This window comes from Dipodomys ordii, unplaced genomic scaffold, assembly GCF_000151885.1.
Source record: "Dipodomys ordii isolate 6190 unplaced genomic scaffold, Dord_2.0 Scaffold242, whole genome shotgun sequence".
In the NCBI taxonomy this organism is placed as follows: domain Eukaryota; kingdom Metazoa; phylum Chordata; class Mammalia; order Rodentia; family Heteromyidae; genus Dipodomys; species Dipodomys ordii.
In genome coordinates, this window is record NW_012267458.1 from 214,089 (window position 1) to 235,372 (window position 21,284).

The 21,284-nt window shown below is 38.8% G+C and overlaps 1 protein-coding gene across 2 annotated transcripts in view; it reads right to left on the reverse strand.

The window, feature by feature from the left end:
• Window positions 1-21,284, reverse strand: part of Dpyd (dihydropyrimidine dehydrogenase) — a 693,666-nt gene that overhangs the window by 75,229 nt on the left and 597,153 nt on the right. For both annotated transcript variants that reach the window (XM_013036036.1, XM_013036037.1), the window contains exon 20: window positions 19,857-20,036. In XM_013036036.1, coding sequence (XP_012891490.1) covers window positions 19,857-20,036 — 180 coding nt within the window. The remainder of the gene's footprint in view (window positions 1-19,856; window positions 20,037-21,284) is intronic.

A 21,284-nucleotide genomic window follows, 5' to 3' on the forward strand; every position in this document is an offset into this window, starting at 1 on the left:
CTATAGTGCATGATGAACATACAGCTTTTCTTTGGGTAACAGAGTCACAGAATGTAATTGAAAATCTGTGGGACTCTGAACACACAAAGTCTTTAATAGTCTCCAAATAAGTCAAGCATTTCTTAGGGAACTAAGAATATGATGGCTACGTAGGCAGCTGGCTACTGCCTCCCAGAAAGCCAGGAATAATGCTACTAATTGCTCCTCACTCTACTGAAAATGATACAGAATGTTAGATGGGTTTGAGCTTGGGTTCCTGTAGTCTGTGTTCAAATCCCAGCTTGACTACACATCTACAACACAGGGACCTCGGGAAGAACCAATTCTGTATTAGCTCTGAGAGTTAAGTAAGGTAACTAAAGCAAAACATTCAGTCCAATGCATTTAGTACTAGCTGGCTAAAAGTTGAAAGTGGCTACCTGTTGCCTAGAAATATATCAGAAGAGAAAATTATGGTCATTTGGCATGAATTGTGTTCATTGACTCTTTGCCCCTCGCCATGAACCTCATTTTAGACAAGTCCTGATATTAAAGAAGTCCTGTTGATTTCACCTTTCCCCAAATTAAGTGCTTTTTAGCCAGTGAGTTTTATATTTTCCTGGTGAACAACTGGATCTTTTTCTTAACTGTGAAAATACCGTACAGAGGGGTTACAATTACATGGGCAAGATGAGTACATTTCTTATCAAGCATTGTTGCCTCCTCCTTTGTTTCCCCTTCCCATCCCTTCCCATCTCCCATCCCCCCTCCTCCCACCCCCACTCCCCCAAGTGCACCCCCCAGCCAAAGTTGTAAAGTTCATTTTTCGACATAATCTTAATGTCCTGAAATTTTCTGAGTTCATGCTCTTCCCCCACGTTTAGACTGGACATTTCTATTGTGTGTGTTGGTTACTCAGAGATGACTAAGAGCTGTTTTTGAGCATATTTTCAAGCTTTTCCAGTTTCCTGAATGGCGTTTGCCTGGAACTGGAGGTTTGTTTTCATTCATTTTGTTGTTGTTGTTTGGGGTACTGGGAACTAATCTCAAGGCCGTGTTCATATTTGCTAGGCAATTGTTCTCTCACTTAAGCCACAGCACCAGTCTTATTGCTTTTAGTGTGTTGTTGTTGTTGTTTTTATGCAGGGTCTCTAGCTAACTTTCCCCAGGCTGTCCTCAAACAATGATCCTCTGACTTCTGCCTCCTGTAGAGCTGGAGATTTTGAGTTGAGCAATGACATACTACAGATAATAATTGTACATATACAATAGGACTCAAATTCCCATTTTGGTGGTTTTTATTCTGCTTTATCCAGATCAAGATGTTTTTTTCTAGTGGAGAAGTTTGGAAGCAAAACAGGAATAGAAAAGTTCTACCAGCTTTGTGCCACCTGTAATTATTTTACAATTTTACATTTGCTTTCCTCAGAGATGGTATAATCACCACCATTTTTATCAGGTGGTCTTGATTGTCACTGTTTTATGAGGACAATGTCATCTATAATTTACTCATTCTTTGTCTTTCCAACTCATGGCATTGACATTATCCATGTTCTCCTTACATCTGCCTTAAGATAAACATGTTTATTTTCCCATGGGAAAACATGTGGAAAAAAATTCCATTTGTTTGAAGATGTGCATGAAAATGCCTATAGTAATGATCATATACTTTGTTTAGATGAATTAGGTTTATTTTTGAAATATTGGCCCACTTTCCTCGTACAATGGAGGTATGTTGTTTTAATCTGAATTCTCTACATATCTTGCATAATACATCTGAATTCAAAAGTATCTGATGCTGGTATGGTGGTGTACCATGATTTCTGTGAGGAGTAGATAAATATTTCCATGAAGTTTCCTGAAATCTTTCTTTTAGTACAAAAGAATGGGGCTAGGGAGCATAGGTTATACTCCAAGAAACTTCCAGACAGAAACCTTCAGGACAAATTCGAGCATTGTAAAGGTAGAAGACAGAGTCCACAGACAGATCTGAAATACTTCCAGCCACCATTGATAGGTTGTTTTTCAATCCTCCGTAGGCCTGCATATATCATGTGCAAGGGGAAAATGGCCTGAATAAAAGCTTTACCTGCAGTAGTAATAAAGATAGTACAGTCTTTGACTGGTGTATCTAGGGGTTTTCCTGCCACTAAGTGAAAAGCAGTCAGTGTCTGGTCTCCTGGGTAACAATGGGCACTAAAAGCCCATGGGAAGATGCTTTGCAAAAAGAAGTCTGAATTCCATTCAAATACCCAATTACTGCCTAGAATGCTGATTCTGTATGGAAAGGAGGTGACTTAAGAAAAAAGGGAAGGCAGCGTTCGTATCAACAGTTTAGCTGGGCACCCAGCCAGGCATCTGCCCACAACTAGGCAGGCATTGCAGCTGCCGAAAGGGAGATCCAACACCAGAGAGGACAAAGCCATCCACAGGAAGCCTCTGTAGACCTCAGGAGCAGGCTGTACCCCTTCGTCTGAAGGCTCTCTCTCTCTCCTCTCCCGAGGAGGCTCTTTATTGCCAGCACTTTCAAAAGCATAAATTAACAGGCCAGAAGGACTAGGTTCATTAAGGTAAATTGGTGGGGGAAATAGATGCATGTAAATAAATAAGGGAATTCATAATCCAAACTGGATTTGTTGTAGAGGAGCTGAAAGTCAAAGGGTTCAACATCGGGGTTGGGGGGAACAGAACCGGAGGAGGAAGCGAGGGGCTCATGACCTTTGTAGGCAAATAGGGTCCACAGGGAGGTGCAGCCCAATTGGCAGATGACAAGGAGATTTATGTCAGTGGTGAAGGGATTGAGAAAAACAGGGGACAGACAGGCATACCCTATACAGTTCACTAGCCAAGGTCAAGGGGAAAACCTCACCAACCTTGCTCAAGGGTCAATTGAATCCTAATCTGCTACCTGCCAACTGAGCATCAAGTCATCAAGCAAAAGGCGCACACAGGGATGAGAGACAGGAAAGCTCAGGAGGCAAGTGTGAAGGTGTTTTAAGCTCAGAGGTGAGAACCAGAGTTCCATCTCTGCACCTACTTGTATCCCAGCCTAGCTTGGTTTCATCAGGAAGAAGTGAATAATGACTGATATGCAGCATAGGTTGCTGTAAGGGTTAAAATAGAGAGTAGAGAAAGGTCTCAAAATAAGGTTAAATAACAATCCAACCCTGAAAGGCAGTTTTTGATTCTCATCAGCCAGATGACTAATTTTACTTCTCCAGGTACTCATGAAATGATTCTCACAGTGTTGTCTCTTTTTACAAAAGGAACATAATATTATCACTGGAGGATAGGAGCAGAATTTTTCCAGCTGTGCCTTCAGTGGGCACACAGAATTTAGAGGTTTCCTTGGCTTCCTAGAATAGCAAGACCTATTGTTAATGCCAAGGCATGGGATAGTGTGAAACCCTGTAAGATAAAACTCACTATAAGAAACAAACCCTTGAATACTTGCCAATATTTCTGAGGTTGTTATTACACAAAAACAGTCATGGTGTTTATGACCATGATACTGCACAGGGTTAGGAAAAATATATTTAGTGTCACAGAGAATGAGAAGTGCTCTCATTGTCACAATGCTAGGTAGAGAATGATGTCATCTTTCTGCATAGATTTATGGTATCTAGCTAGGGGAAGGAGAGATTCAGATTTTACAACCCCCAGCTACATATATTAATGTAGAAGTAATGTTTCTTAAGCTGCTTAACAGTTCATGTCTTCGTTCAAGTGGTAACAATACTTAAAAACGTATCCTATTAGTTTCTAATAAGCCTGGAAACACTAAGAAGAAAATGGAAATAGATGATCTGATATCATAGTACATATGTGATTTCTGTATAGGAAAATTCATATGCATTTGTTTTTGTCACGCAGATTTTGATTACCTACCATGAAAACTTTTGTTAACACTAAGAGGAAAGACATAGCTAATACTATAAATTCACTTAGCTATCTCGGCCTTACGTATTTTGGTAGGAAATTAAATTTATCACTTCATTATCCCTCCCTGGCAGTTGGAAGTTGTAGATTTTAATGGAAGGTGCCAGGGAAGCTAATAGAATCTTCATGTCACACATGACGGAAATGTAGAAGTAAAACGCACCAAGATTTGAGAGGTTTTATGCTAAAAGACAATAGTGCCACAAAGCACACAGAATGAAGCCTCAGCTTTTCCAAAGGATGGTATTTATGATCTCACAGATTTGTAACTCTTTTGAAACTAGGGGGAAAAATATGGCCATCTTCACAAATGATCACTGAGCCAGAGCCATTACCTTACAGAACAAAATTAATGAGGATATGTACATAAAGCTTATGTATATAAATCCATCCCAAAGGATTGGTTTCATCATCTCTCCCTTCCAAATTCTTCCCAGTACCCCAAGTGGAGATGGATGCTTGTTTCTTTCTGCTTCTATAACTGATAGCAGAAGACTAGTAGTGTTTAGAGGAACTGTAGTCAGGTGGATTAAAGCAGAATGTTTACATAAGTAGATTGCGTTTTGCCTTTCTCTCACTACTAGTTAAAACTTTATGACCTGTTTCATCTTTGTAACATAGAGATGTACATATACATCTATATTTAGGTCTGCATAGACGGATAAACAATTATGTAAAGCATGTAACAAACTCATTGATATTATTTTATGTTTTGCAATTGATATCCTACAAATAAAGAGGGATTAATTGCGTTAGTTACTTGATCTCAAGTATCTTCCATGGTACCTAGCACATTGTACATGCTCAATATTTACTGAATTAATAAAAAATGTATGAAAAGAATCAAAAGCATGTGAAAATAATCAAACTCCAAACTCAAGGTTTGTAAACCTTTATAAGGGAAGCATAGGTATATTAAAATGAATCATAATGAGTTTCAAATTTCCAGCTGGCCACGAGAAGTATGTGGGATGAGAAAAGATGTGAGATGTTTGTTTTCAGTCATAATTTTCTAGAAGATCCATCTTAAATAATAGAATGCACAAAGGTAGAAACTTGAATACTAAATGGCAGGTTTTAACTCTCCAACTTCGCAAGAATGGACAAAATGCACAAAAATGTCCCTGGAAATGGAGTGACAATGCTACCTCATGTGTTTTGTCTTCAGTGCTGTAAGTGCTGTAATTTTCTTACTCATGAATAATAAGGCCATTCCAAGACAGGATGTCGATACATACATATATTATCACATTAGAAATGGATCTGGTTTAAAATTTTCCAGACAAATTCCCCACTGGGTTTGTTTGTGTACGAGTGGGCAGAAGGGAGGGCACAAGAGCCCAGCCCTGCATGTAACTCTCTATCAGCAATCAATTGAAGGTTCTGTTCTAGAAGCTTTGGCCTCAGGCAAGGCCAGCTTTTGTTAAACAGAGGCTGTAGGCACTGGCTGATCCTACAAAGCAAAGCAAGCCGAAGGCCTACCAAAGGACCTAATCAAATTTTCTATCTTTAAACAGCAGCTTCTCTTCTAAATTGTGATGGCCACCCATTGCCTGCAGTCCCTCTGGGGACCAGGTCTTTCCCTTCTTGGTTTGTATGCTCTGGCCAGCTCCCCCTGCCCCCCTCCCCCACAACGCCCCTCTTGCCAAAGGCCTAAAGTATTTCTGTTACACATCCAGCTGTGGGCAAGCTGGCAGAAGGAAGGGCATTTGTTTATGCCCCCAGCCTTCCACTTTCTTTAAGCTAGTTCCCAGCCAAGATTTTTATCTGGGAGTTAAGCTCTTCCATTGGTTTTTAGATCCCAAAGGCTACCTGATTAGAAATAATTTGGACACTCAAAATGTCTTTAGTAGTTCTCATATGAGATGGCATACTTTGTCCCCAGAAATATTACAAATATAACCTTGTCTTTCAAAGGGAGTTGATAGCTTTTATTTTGTCAAAAAAAGTTTTAACATAATACATGCATGTGTATTTCAACACGCAGTAAAATGTTCAGATTGCAAGCATGCAGTGAGAGGAATTAAGGGAAATATATACAGTGATGAAACTATCACAATCGTGATCAAGGAAAAAGGATAAAAATACTACTGCAGAAAATTCCCTTACACTTCCCTCCACTCAGTCTCTACTTATCCCTTGCTTGATTTCTAAGAACACAGAGTTGCTTCCTTTACTCTTAAAATCCAAAAGAATTTACTTATCCATTTTTCTCTTGGGTCTGACTTGTTCCCTTAATATGCTTTGGAAACTCCCCTGTCTTTGTAAACTTCATGGATGTTCACTTTTATTTTTTTCTTGAACAAAAACTTAGCATAGAATTACTCATTCTTTTCCTACATTTGATAGTGTCAGTCTTTTTAGATTTAGTCTTTCTAGGAGGTGTGGAGTGGTACCTCATGGTGGTATTTTTCTATACTTTATAATCTCTCCTAAGCCTCCCCATCTCTCTCTGTTTCTCTCTCTCTCTTTTTCATCACTCCTTACCCAGTGTTGCCTGTCTTTAAAACAATACTATTCCTGATCAGAGGCCAGGCTTCTCAGTCAGAGTGATGGGAGGATTCTGAGCGATTAAACAAATCGCTGACAAAAAATGCATCTGTTATGCCATTTTCCTGCCTTCCTCCTGCTCAGCTTCCTTTAGAGTGTTCTAGGAGGGGAAGAACAAACCAACGAACACAATACCACAGATAGATTTTTCACTCTTGGTGAATTAATTCAATAATGATTTGCTCCATTTTGGTGCAAAAGGGATAATGGAACAAAAAAAGCAAACGAGTGGACTAGAGACTATCAGTCTTCATTCTCTTACATATCCCTTTATTAAACAGCCACTTTTAGGTTTGAATTTCTATCTATATCAGGTAAGTCATTCTTTTAGCCAAGGGAAATGATCCTTGAAGCTCACTAAAATCAAATCCAGCTCTTATTAATTGATTTGAAACAGGAAAAGAAATCCCATCCTATGTGATTCAAGCATTTTTTTTTGCTAGTAATTGGGGTATGAACTTAAAGCCTGGGCACTGTACCTTAGAGCTCTATCATTTAAGATACTCAACCACTTGAGCCACAGCTCCACTTGCAGCTTCTCGATGGTTAATTGGAGATAAGAGTCTCAGAAACTTTCTTGCTCAGGTTGGCTTTGAACAGCTCTCAGCTTCCTGGACTAGCTAGGATGACAGGTGTGAGCCACCCATACGAGGCTCACACTAAATAAAAACTTAACCATAATACATATCAATGAAACGGCTCTTCCCCGTGGTGTCTTGCAGCAGCTGAATCCATGGCATTTCACGGAAATGTGCTTTGATCTGAGAACATCTGCAGCAGTCTGGAACACATTTTCCCCTGTACTTGACTTCTAGCTCATTACAGCTCTCAGATGTTCTCCCAGCAATCCGGTGACATTTTGGAATGTTACTGAACAAACATCAGCGAGGCCCGTGTCTTGAGTAGCGTCAATCTCTGTTGAAGATGTTTCAGCGTTCTTAGCATCAACACTAGAAGAATTTAATTAACCCTCGGAAACTTTCAAAATGATGGTTAATGCAGGGGAGAAATGAGAAACGAGAAAAGCATAGTGTGTGTGTGTGGGGGGGGAGTGAGGGCAGGGGAGGGATTGGAGAAGTGTTCAACCTCTCACAAGCTGATGTCTGCCACCCTCAGCCTGTGCTGAGGCGGAATAGGAGAAACCAGCCTGCTCCTTGCAGCCTCCCACGTTCCGCCATGAACCCCCTCTGCCTTGCTCTCTGACCCCGACGAGATGGAGAAGGTGGAGGTGGCAATGCGTGCTGTCACCCTCCCCTGGTCCCCACACAAGGTCAGCTTTGAGCCTCTAATCAGCCCTAGTCCAGCTGTTCTCAGGCTTTCCGTAGGTGGGGCTGGCAGACCAAGGTCAGAGAAGAGCTGTCGGCAGTGACACTATGTTGTTGTTGGGTTTTTGTTGTTGTTGTTTTTTTTGTTTAACCCACTGCTGCTATTACATTAAAGAAGCAGCTGGTGAGATAATGTATACCAGAGTGCTTTGTAAATTATAAAGTGCTTATATAATTGTCATGGATAATCACTACTGCTGTTCCATTCCCAGGTTGCAGCAAGAGCAGTGAACTGGGCTGAAGGGTGGTGTAGTCCACTGGAGAACTGAACGTACTGGGGATGTGGGGTTCAGAGGGAGGTCTCCCAGAAAGGCACAGATTTGGAAGATAACTGGGAGAATAAAATTGGCTTCTTGAGTCACATGAGCACACACAATCATATGACAGCCATAGATGGGACAGGAGGAAAAAAAAAAGAAGTCCTAATTAACTCCAAGAAGATTTCTTTCAAAATGGTTTGTCTCCGGGCATTTGCTATGCTTCTTTTCCTTGGCCTGCGATGTGTTCCCCAGTACTACTAGGATTTCAGTTTCATATTATTCTCAAAAGCATTCTCCTTCACTCATGCTATCGTAAACATGATCACTGTGACACTGCGACAATCACACTGCATCCTATACAACTCCTTCCTTGCTTGTGTACAATCCTTGGATGAAGTTATATTATGTAACAGTTATTTTATAATATAAAAGGGGCTGATTGTGTTCTTGAAAGAATGGAAAGAAGAAAGTAGGAGGAAAAATGTGGCTAATTATACAAGAAGAAATTTCAACCATGCAGGAGTGGTCAGTGGTTGGAATCTAACACCCAACTAGTTTCAAGGAGACTGGGGCTTGTCTCCTGGACCGAATGATCATATAGATTTCTCTAGCAAGAACAGTGTAGCCATTTAGGAGCAGAGCAGAGATGGGTACAAATCTATGACTGATTGGTTGAAGTTAGAAAAGTAAATAAGAAAGCAGAGGCTGTGAGTGGAGTGCAAGTGGACCAAGTGGTAAAAAGAAGAAAAAAAAACTGACTCTCTTATTTCTCTCAGCAACCCTATGAGGTACAGGGGATATTAATCCCAAGTTTTTGGACCAGGAAATCAGGCGGGAAGAAGAAAAATGATGCCAGGGGCCTATGTCAACAAGAACAGGCAGAAGGAAAGCACACACCCTGCCTTCTTCTCTCCATTGGATTAGGCCAGCTGTTGACAATCCTCCTATTAATTTATGTAAAAGTAGCTCCAGTTAGTCTGTGACAAGATATTATAAACAATCCACATTTATTTCTCACCATTCTGGAGATGGAGCAGATCAAGAAGGAAGTGCTAGCAGCTTTGGTATCTGGTGATGCTTTGCTTTGTTGAAGAAGTGTGTCTTCACTAACTCTTGGGTCCCATAGGGGGTCTCTTTATGACCCTTAAAGGCCTGACCTTCTAAGAGACACCCCTTTGGGGATGAGGATTTTAACACCAGAATTTGGGGGGGCTGGGGAAGATGACATTCAGACTGGAGTCTAGGGAGAGGATAAATTTTTTAGCTGTGTGGTAAGGAATGACGTTGCCAAGAGATCAGATCGCAGCCTGCATGATTAGGACAGCAGTTACCAATAGGTAGAAGCAGTGTCAAAAGGGAATTGAGGAACGTCAGAAATGAGCTTCTCTTGGGCAGTTCTGTTTTTATTTTTTTATTTTCCCTTCCCCAGGCTGAAGAGGTATCCATCACTCCAGCAAACAGACACATTTTATCTGGAATTTTATATTAATTCTGCTGAGCCGAATGCATTGTGGGAATTAACTCTGAAATCTCAGTGGCTCAAGGAGAACATCTCTCATTCACGGAACATTTGTAGTGTCACGGGCTGTTCTGTGTGTGTGGTGTCTGAGCAATGTAGGTCATCATTTCACGAGGCCCCCATCCCAAAAGGAAACATCATTGCTATCCATTGCAGAGCAAGGACGAAGGGGAAACTCGGTGCTAAGTTCTAAAATGCTTCTGCCCAAAGGGTTACTGACCACACTTTCCTCGTATGTCCTTCATTAAAGCAAGCCACTTACTCATGTAAAACAACTAAGAGGCAAAATGTGAACTTCTTAGAAAGAACTAAAAAAACAAACAAGTATTAGTGAGTATCAACGATGTCTGTGACCCACACCAGAGTCACCACAATTGGATAGCATTACAGACTGATCCCACATCCTAGTGAAGATGGAATAATTTTATTTTTCTAGGACAGCCGCTATATCTCAACGTCCCGTGTTTACTTTTGCTAGTTTCACATAGGACCTACATTCAGTGGAAGGAAAGACTGGGTGGTCACATTTAGGATTGAAAGACACCCAGGTTGATGGATCTGAAATGATGAACGAGGTTCAAGAATTCATTTAGACTGGGTATAGGAAGAAAATGGCTGCCAGTCGAGGACCTAGAAAGCTTGCGTAGTTTGAGATGAACTAGGCTGAAACTGCTAAGCAGGGAAAGAACTTAAAGATGTAGAAAGAGTGGGAGAAAATGAGGGAGGGGGTGACACTGTTCAAAAAGAAATGTTCTCATTCCTGACTTAGGTAACTATAACCTCCCCCATCCCATATATCACCTTTATAGTAAAAGGAAAACACAAATTAACCAAAAGATGTATGGCAACACATCTTGAAAAGGGTGGATCTTTATTTTCTGGAGATGATCCTATAAGAGTGTCCTGGAGCGAGGGCTGGGAGGGAAGGTTTCTGAGCACTTTCAGCCTGTAAGCACAACAGTGCTCCTGGCTGCAAATCAAAGGCTTACTCACCTTCTCTGGGGGGGCTGTGGTCTCATCTTCTCAGATACAATCTGAGAGGGTGACTTGTGACTACGAAGCCCAGACTTATTACAAGGTATGCACTTGAGACACTAATAAGATTGATCTACACTGATATAGCATAAAATACAGTGAGTGTTTAGGAACTAGATGATGAAATTTCCATGTGGATAACCACACAGAATAATCAGGTTGCTGAGAAGGGAAGGGGTAGTTCATCTGTATACGCAACCTTATTTTGATCCAGATGTCAGATACCAGTTTTTCGACATCCTTTGATGTCCTTGGACATCCTGGCCTGAGATTCCAGTTAAGTGATTTGCTATGATCCATATCATGCTGATAAGAAAAAAATAAATGCAATTATGTTTTATTTTGTTTGATTTTTTATTTGGTAAATTAAATCACCCATTTCACACAGCATGTGAAGTTTCTTTAAGCTTACTTAATGTTATTTCCTCACATCTAAGATTCCAAGACAAATTGGTCTAAAGTTCAATGTAACTGAAATTGCATTTGAGTTTCTACCTTGTCAAAATGACTCCTTTGACTCCAATAATTACCAGAAAATTATAATCTTCAATCTAATATTCTCTTTATTCAAGTGGTCAGCTGGGCTCAATTGGAGATATAACAAATTCATGTTTTTCTCAGAACAGTCTCAGGGATACAGCTCAGAATTACAAAGAGGTATTTTGCTTTGCTCAATAAAACCATGATTAGGAACAAAGATAGCTGGTTTGCTATAAATGTCCACTGATTTTGTAGAATTTATAGCAGGGAGTGAAGGGGATGAGGTCAAGGCTAGAATTTGAACTCAAATTTTAATTTCTATGCTTATATTAATGATGTCTTTTACAATTCTCAATCTCTACCTAAATAAGAAAAGTCCTAATTTTTTCCCCATGTTTTAAAAGTAACACCAGAATTAATGTAAGTTGTATTGAAGATGAAAAGCACTTTTACACAAGTTTTTAAGTATATAATTAATATTAATAAGGTGCATTCTGATTAAGGTAGTTATATTTGATGGAGTATGAGGAATTATACTTAACCGCTTACTTTCATGAATGTGACAAAGGAAATAATTACACTTGTGCTTGGTAATTAGATATCAATTTTATATGGTGAGGAGAAATGAGGAGCCATATTTTTTTAAAGGATACTGGACACAGGAAAGAAACAGATGGGAAGGTAGCAAAACAATGAAAACAGTGTGTTGTCACCTCTTCTTTCAGGCATACAAGGATGGACTGAAACAATGTAGCTGTTAATGATTGTGAATGCAAGAGAACTTTGCTACCTGGTTCTTGGACCAGCTGACCTGTCATTACTGTACACTGAGAGAGGGAAATGGAAAGCCATGTTTGGCAACATCTCGTCCGATGTCTATGCCCACTCAGGCACTGACAACAGATCACACACTTCCGCTGGGCTTGGCTTGATATCACAAACCTCTTGGACACAGGGTTCCTGGCAGGAACTACCAACTGATTACAGCTGCCCTGTGAAATGAACCAACTTACCCCTGGGGTGGCTGGAACCAAGCTGGGAAAGCTGATAGGACTTACAAACTAGTTACAGGCAATGCATACATAGCTATCTCTTCTTGGAACAAGAAGTGCTCCTAACCAAAGTCAGCCAGAATAGGTTGGGCTCGTTTTTACATATTTGGTAACAGCAGTAAGCCTCTTTTCCTCTGCCTATTTCAGGAAGACTGATGGACTGCTCCTGATAATTTCCTGCTCAAGCCTACAATTAACTAATTTATTTCCATTTTACCTGGAAAAAAATGTGTGCTTCAGAGATTTAGAAGCTTTTTGTAAAAGAACGTGCTTCAAAATACATGAAAATTCTGGTCTGAAGCTTTGACTAGATTAAGTATAGTATCACATAATAGAAACAATAAAATTGATAAAAAATTATTAATATATATATCATCTGAAAAATCTATGACCAAAATAGAAGAAATCAGCTCCTAAAATATTTTCTCAGACGTTTATAGTTATCACATTATTATCCACATGGATGATATCATGTATCCAGTATTGCCTCAAAGTGATCTATAATCCTTTCTATCCATTTCCATGTTTTAAATAATTATAATACTGACTCTTATGCACTGATTGCCTGCCACATTTTTATGTAGCTGATTTCTGGTCTTCACAAAGCATTTGTGAAGTATCATTATCTCAATTTGCCCTTATGGAAATGGAGGCATGTAGGATGCATGAAACTGGTCCAAGTTCACTAAAGCACCTGGTCTAGACTTGAACTCAGAGAACTGCTCAACCCCAGATGTTCTCTGTTTTAATGATCTTTTCACTACTCACATTGACTCTTTATGGGATTGGGAACTCAAGAGCTTTGCAATGTGGTAACAAATCTTTTTTGATTCTAAGCAAGACTGGTCATCATTTATAAAATTCTTATTTGTCCTCTCTCTGTATGATACTTGGCATTCCAGCATTCTACATAAGCTGTTATCCAAACTGTCTAATGATATTTAGAGCTCTAGATGACTTCTAATATACAGTACACACTAATCTGATAATTTTGGGAAAACTGAACTTCCAGACTCTCATCTGTCTCTCTCTCTCTCTCTCTTCCTCCCTCCCTTCCTTCCTGTTTCCCATTCTCTTGGGTCTTAGCCTATAACATAAATTAAAACATTCAGCCTCATATGATCTAGCTAGAGTCAGAGAGAATATCCTTAATAATGTTTTCTGTTTTAATTATTTCTCACAAAAGGATAGAAATGCACATTTTTAACAACATGAGGTAACTATCTGCTGGTGTGAGAAAGAACAACTGTAGGGACTGAAGGAAAATTAAGGTAAACAAGGACTACAAAGAGTGAATGTGAAACAAAGTACCTTTCATCTGCTTTCTGTTTGAGTTCTTTTCTGGGTGAGCTCTGAGAATGTTCATTAGATAAAGAGAGAGAGAAAAAACATGTAGGTCCCTTATAATAGCCTCTTCATTCTAAGATTCTCTATACAGTACTGGTTGACAAGATCAAATTACTACAAATTGTCTTAGGTTATATTTTTAATGTTTCCTATACATCTATGTGGATCAGAAGATTTTTATATTTTAGATATATTACACATATCTTTTTTCACTCTGATTTTTTAAATTGCCTTTTAGTGAGCAGAAGTATCTTGTGAGGAAGCATAATTTATCACTGATTTTTGTTGTGGGGGGAGTACTATTTGTATTCTGTTTAGGGATGAATAAAAGATATTTACTTATATTTTGTTTTAAAAATATGGACTGGAGATACTGGTATTTTCCTTGTGTTCAATTGTTCTGTGAATTTAATTGGCTTTTTTTTTTTTTAAAAAAAAAAAAGGTTTTAAGCCAGATGCTGGTGGCTCACTTCTGTAATTCTAGCTACTCAGGAGGTTGAGATCTGAGGATTATGGTTAAAAGGCTGCTCAGTCAGGAAAGGCTATGAAACTGTTTTATCTAATTAAACAGCAAAAAGACAAAGCTAGATGTGGAGCTGTCGTTCAAATGGTAGAGCACCAGCTTTGAGTGGGAAAAAAAGCTACGGAACAGTGCCTACTACTGCTCCCAAATTAATGTGTCTTATTTTTCCTTCCATATGTGTGATGTACTTAAACTTACTATTTAATATTGAAGTTTAATTTTTAATTTTTTTAAAATTACTTTTGTGTCCTGTGTGAAATAGGCATGAGATTCATTGTTTTAAATTATGAATTCCAGTTAACTCCAGTAGCATGTCAAAAGGACTTTCCTCTGTCCATTGGATTGCTTTTGTGCCTTGTACAAAATCAATGGAGTATAGATACGTTGGTCTATTTCTAGACTTCCAATCTGTTCCATTGATCTATTTGTCTATGCTGACACCAAAACACACTTGCTTGATGACTAGAGATTTATAGAAAATCTTAATGGCAAAAATAGTACAAATCTTCTAATTTTCTCTTATTTAATATCATCATGCTTATTCTATTTACTTGAATTTGAATATAAATTTTAGCACCAAATGGTCAAGTTTTATAAAAACATACACTAGATTTATGATTGGGATCAGGATGTTTATACAAAGATCAATTTGGAGACAATTTATACCTTAAAATATCTCGCCAGTTATTTAAGTTTGCATTAAGTTTTCCTCTTAATCCTTTGTAGATCACATACATTTTAATTTGTTTGGAAGTACTTTTATGCTTTTAGTTGTTATTGGTAATGGCATCTTAAAATTTAATTTCCGCTATTCATGCCAGATGACTGATTTTGGTATGTTGTTTTTGTATCTTTTGTCAGGTTTATCACTTTAATTAAGTTTTATTAGTTCTGTAGGATTTTCTAAGTATTCAATATTATCATCTGCAAATAAGGACAGTTTAAGTCCTGCCTGTCAAACACAGATATCACTTATTTCTTTTTATGTTCTTTCTACACTGGTAAGGATGGCAATCACAATATTTAATGGTAGAGAATGGGGTAGAAATTCTTGACTTCAAGAGAAAATAATGTATCCTTTCAACATTAAGTGAGAGGCTGGCAATAGAATGCCCTCTGTTAGATTGAATATGTCTCTTTCCTTTTAGTATTGATAAACGGGGTAATTATTATGATGTATATTAAATTTTGTCCAATGCTTTTTTTAATCCAAGGGCTTCTATCTAAAATAGTTAAGAACTCCTAGCTCAAACAACAAAAGCTGGGTATGAGTTGCTCATGCTTGTGATCCTAGCTATTCAGGAGGCTGAAACCTGAGGATTATGGTTCAAAACTAACCTGGGCAAGAAAGTCTATGAGACTTATGTGAATGCCACCATCAAAAAGTCAGAAGTGGAGCTGGCTCAAGTCATAGAGTCATTTAGTTTTTCCAGTGGAAAAACTAAAGCCTCCAGGCCCTAAGTTCAAGTCTTACTACTCCCTTCTCTCCCTGCAAAAACAACTAAAACTAGCAAGAAAGATTTGAACAGATACTACATGGGGAGAGAGAGATACATGGGGAGAGGGAGATACATGGATGACCCTTTAGAAGATGATTAGTTGCCAGAGAAGTAAAAATTCAAATAGGTAATGATTCAATCGGCATGGGATCCTTGTTACAACTTAGATTCTAGAAAAGGAGGAGAAATTAATTCTGGTGTGGAGGTCAGAGGATAACCTGCAGATAGGCTATGCTTGTGAATTTTCTTTGATGTGTTGCAGAACTGTTCCAGAAATGGGAAAGAGCAGATGATAAACCAACAGACACCAGACAGCTGAATGTTTTGGCTTCTGCTCTTTCCCTCCCTTCCAAGGCTCCTAGTTTTAGAAAATCTGCACCCCGTGCCACCACAGTGAGAACGTACATTCCATGCTTTTCTGAATACAAAGTTGGCCGATCAAATACTGGTGTGTGTGATTTCTCTCATCTTTCTGGAGCAAATTCTTATTCCCTACACCTGAAGATGACAACTAGTAACATTTTTATTTTCTATCGCTAAAATAAATATCTTGCCTCTGATTCTTACAGAGAATTTCTGCATAAAGCTTTATATTTTCATTTTCATTTAGGGAATTTTTTTACAGGCCCTGATTTTAAATCCCAAGAGTCATGTCCGCCAAACCAGAGCTGTGAAAAGAGTAAAATGACCCATAAACTCCACTGAATGGAAGACTCCCACCCCTAGGTCCCTCAAGGGGTTGGACAGCAACCTGGGACCAAATTCACTAGTCTTGGCACAGTAAACACGTAACTGTTCTCTAACTGGAAGAAATAAAGATTGCAAATAGACTGGTCAGTTTTTCTAACTATTGAGTTATGTGGAAACATTTGATTTGAATATGTTTTGTTTTTCAGGATTGCTTTTGCAGAACTGTGTCCTTGACTAGGTATCATCCTTTTAAAGACTTAGAGTCAGGCTTTGAGAGATTAAGTAACTAGCCTGAGTTGATAGAGAATAAGTACTGAAACATCACATCAACCTGGCAGTTCCTCAACACTGTGATAACCACTGTCCTACTGAGAGGTCCCTCATTTGGTAATCTCCAGTGTGGATCTTCTTTCTCTCTCTCTCTCTCTCTCTCTCTCTCTCTCTCCTTCACCCACCCCTTTCTCTTCCAATTCAAAATAATTCATTGCTAGCTTCTCCATCAAGAGAAGTTCATGTACTCCTCCTTACTTGATCTCCTTTTCATTCCTGTTGATAAAAGGCCCTTGAGAATTTCCATCATATTCCCAATGGGAAAATGCAGATACCCAACTGTAGCTTCCATCCAATGAATTGAAATGGATGAGTGGATGAAGCCAGGGAATCTACCTTAATCACAAGTAAAACCCTTGGTTATTGAGAGCTAATAGTTGGAGATCAACAGGAAGAAATTGATGACTGTTCTTGTCAAGTTCTGCTCAAACTTTGTGGGCACTGATTTAACCATTTTGCTCCATGTGATTATAAACATCTACCTTTCTGCCCCTTGAAAGCTGCCTAAGAAACACTGGATTTAGTAAAAAGTTATTTTTAGTGATTTTAGTCAACAAGTGAATTAAGTATAAGGATATTACAGCAAATTTACTCATCATTTAAAAGAGGGGATGTCTTCCTAACTTGGCCACATTCCTCTTTCCACAGTTCAAGTCTCATTTTACTGCCCATGATCTAACCCAGCCTTTCAACTGATTACTTCTGAATGTCTAATTTATTCTAGCCCTATCTATGAGTTCGAGAGTAAGGGAAAGAACAATTGTACTTTCCAAACAAAATTTCTCTTTCTCTTTCTTTGTCTTTTTCTTTTTCTTTTTTTTGTCAGTCATGGGTCTTGAATTCTGGGCCTGGGCACTGTCCCTCAGCTCTTCAGCTCAAGGCTAGCGGTCTACCACTTGAGCCATAGCACTGCTTCTGATTTTCTGGTGGTTAATTGGAGATAAGAGTCTTACAGACTTTCTTGTCCAGCCTGGCGTTGAAACGTGATCCTCAAATCTCAGTCTCCTGAGCAGCTAGGATTACAGGTGTGAGCCACTGGCACCTGTCCAAAATTTCTCTTTCTAAAGAATTAAGCTACTTCAAGTCGGTCTTTCTAAAAAAAAAAAAAGACAAGTATGCATCCTATCTCATTTTCTCTATAGCATTAAATCTATGTAAAGTATGAAGATCAGCAGGCTACTCTTACATGAGGAAAATGTAATATGAATCGCTTTTATGTGAACACACACATACACATATACACACACACACACATAGGCAGCACAAGGGATAATTAGGATTCATTACTAGGGGTATTAACCAAAAGGAAATTTTACTTATTGTTTAGTTACATCAGCCTACACCAGACAAAGTAGGGGCACAAAACTATATAACACAATCATCTGTTGAGAAATGAGTCAATGATATATACTCACATAGACAAAATCTTTTTTTGTCTTTTTTTGTGTGTAGAACAGTTGAAAATTATACTCATGGTTTTTTGTTTTGTTTGGTTTGGTTTGGTTTTTTTTGCTCGGTCGTGGGTCTTGTACTCTGGGCTTGGGCGCTGTCCCTGCGCTCTTCAGCTCAAGGAGAGTGCTCTGTCGCTTGAGCCACAGTGCCACTTCCGGTTTTCTAGTGGTTTTTATTGGAGATAAGAGTCTCACAGACTTTCCTGTCCCAGCTGCCTTTGAACCTCTATCCCCAGCTCTCAGTCTCCTGAGTAGCTAGGATTACAGGCATGAGCCACCCGCGCCTGGCTTATACTCATGGTTTAAATGAAAGCTGGGCTTACAAAAATAAGTCTGAATTTAGATTGGCACTATTGGGAGATTTATTTCCATTTACGTGATTGGTGCTAGACTTCTCATTATTCATATTTTATTTGAATATATAAGTTTAGAAATGATGGTGGACGTCCTTTACAGACAAACTGTTACAGCTCAATGCAGCTACTTATGTTTCAGCTCACATGTCAGTGACCCCTATTTGAGACAATACTTTTATAGATCATCATAAACTATCATGTAAGAAATCATTTCCTTGACATATTTACATTGGATGAATATAATGTCACCTGTGATTTTTTTTAGTTACAAATAACATTAGGATATTTATTGATATTGATGAAGGCAAGAACACTTACTGTCTGAATACTGCAGACTCAGTTTATGATAATATGATTAGTTATACTTATAATGCTGCTTAGGCACTGTCTTGCTAATTACAATATTATAAATATTAATGTCACAGCCTTTCTGTTTGATTGCCACTCATGGAGTCATTTATCATGATATTTTCCTGGAACCTACATTGTAAGGTTTTATTTCTTTTCATCTTTCTTTTTTCATTATTGGACTTGCAATCACACACATTATTCTTCAAGGATGCTTTATTTTTGGCTACCTTTTAGAAACAGGACAGTGATATTTCCCATAAAACCAGCTAGTGATGTGATATTTCTCTGACTCTTGCTAAGTCTCTTTCCCTACCATCTAAAGCAGTGGACCCAAGGTTTTTGTTTTCCATTCTTTTTCATGTGACCTGCTTCAAGTTAAGATTCATTTGAATTATTAAATGCTTCCTTAAAGAATCTTTTCATACTGCCTCTCTCTTTTTTTAAAGTTAATTATTGATGTAGTGACAAGCTGAAAAGACTAAGAATTATAATTTTTTCCTCCCCTCGCTCAGGAATCAAGAAATGTCTTCTGACAATGCTTGTCTATTTAGAATAATACAAAAGAAACACAAAGGCAAAATGCTGAAATGTTGTTTTAGAAAAGAGTTGCTGAAATCACTGTATTATACAAAATGTAAATGTAGTGTATATTTCTCAGAAAATAGCAGTTAGTGAGCAAGTAAGGATATAACCTTTTGAGCCCAGGTTTAACCACACAGCAGAGGTAGTTACAAAAGATACTGATTAGGTTTTAAATTTTTTTTAAAAAAAACTTCATCATATTATTCAGGACTCCAGTGATTTGATTGTCTTCAAAATAGAAAGGTAATGTTATAATTTCCAGAGATTGTTAAAGAATAAAGAAATTCCCAGCCTCCCACTGGAAAGAACGCCCATCATCACTGCAGTCAGCAAGAATCTAGAGGCACTTTACACTACAAACTTCAATCTTGTTTTTTATATGACCTTGTGTTATATTGCTTTTATAAAAAGGTAATTCACAGACCCACCATATAACTGTAATCAAGACTGCTTCAGTGTGACTCTACTGGAGAAAAAAAAAAATCACCTCTTAGGAACCGCATTTCCTGTGTGAGGGAGAAAACAGGAAGGCCAAAACCAGACAGGACAGACATTTGCCAGGATAACAGCAGAGAGGCAAGCACCTACCTTTCCAGTGAGCTCCGCAAGGCGTGGAACCGGTTTTCCCTTCTGGCGACTCAGAGTGACTGGACTCTGCCCATCCCAGTCTTGTAGCTCCTCGATGCTCTTCAGGTAAAGCAGGGCTCTGAGGCCGGTGCAGTAGTCTTCAATCACAGTGAAGTCTTGATTCTGAATAGCACTGCATACCTAGGAGAGAGGGGATGAGTAGTCCCCATGTCAATCCAAGACCACATTCTTCCAAAGGATTCACTTTTCAATCATTCTCAACAGATCTATTTATTTTATGCCCCTTGATGGAAGGCAGGAGCTGGGGTTGCTGAGAGGATGGAAAATGGTGAATGCATATATTAATCTGATGTGCTAATGGTCTCCCAAGTATTCACACATCTAAAACACAAATAAGCACGGTTTATTGTATATCAGTTATAACTCAGTACAGCTGTTTAAGTTGTAACCCCTCTTTACGGTATTTTCACCAAAAAAAATGGAAAAAAAATGGAAAAAAAATTAGATGAGCTTTGCCAGGCACAGAGTATTTACACCTGTAATCCTAGCTACTCAGGAGGCTGAGATCTGAGGATCATGGTTTGAAGCCAGCCTGGGCAGGAAAGTCTGTGAGAGTCTGATCTCCAATTAAAAAACCAGAAGTGTGGCTGTGGCTCAAGTGGTAGAGTGCTAGCTTTGAGCAAAAAAGCTCATGGACAGTGCTCCAACCTTGAGTTTAAGTCCCAGGATTGGTATCTCCCTCAAAAAAAAAAAATCAAACAAAATAACCAGTGTGAAAGAGAATTGAAGGCTTGGCTTAGCTCGGCAGTGGAGGGTCTTCAAGTGTGAGGCTCTGAGTTCAAACCTCAATGTTACCAAGAAAAATGTGAATTGATATGTTGGGAACATCAGAGCTGAAAAGCAAATATTTTCGTTAGGCGTCAGAAAGGGACAGCTGGGTTTTTGTTGATGTTGTTGGGTCTGTTTTGCTCTGTTTTGTTTCCTTTTGTGTACTGAGACACAGATGAGGGATAAGGAATTAAGATAGGAAGGTATGTATGAAAAGTTTGGTCTCCATAGGAGAGCTAGGGATATAAATTTTAGTGTTAGGAAGTTATTTTCTAGTTTGCTTTTACAGAGATATAGTCATTTTTCATTTCAAAATATGGAGAATGACTTTTTTCTTATTTCCTTATCACTCAAAATCATCTGAATGACAATGAAATAAGAATAAAAATGTAGCCAGGTGGGCTGGGAAGGTGGCTCAGTGGTAGAGCACTTGCCTTGCATGCATGAGGCCCTGGGTTTGATTCCTCAGCACCACATAAGCAGGAAAAAAAAAACTGTAAGTGGCGCTGTGGCTCAAGTGGTAGAGCGCTAGCGTTGAGCTGAAGAGCTGAGGGACAGTGCCCAGGCCCAGAGTTCAGGCCTACGACCAGACCCCCCCCC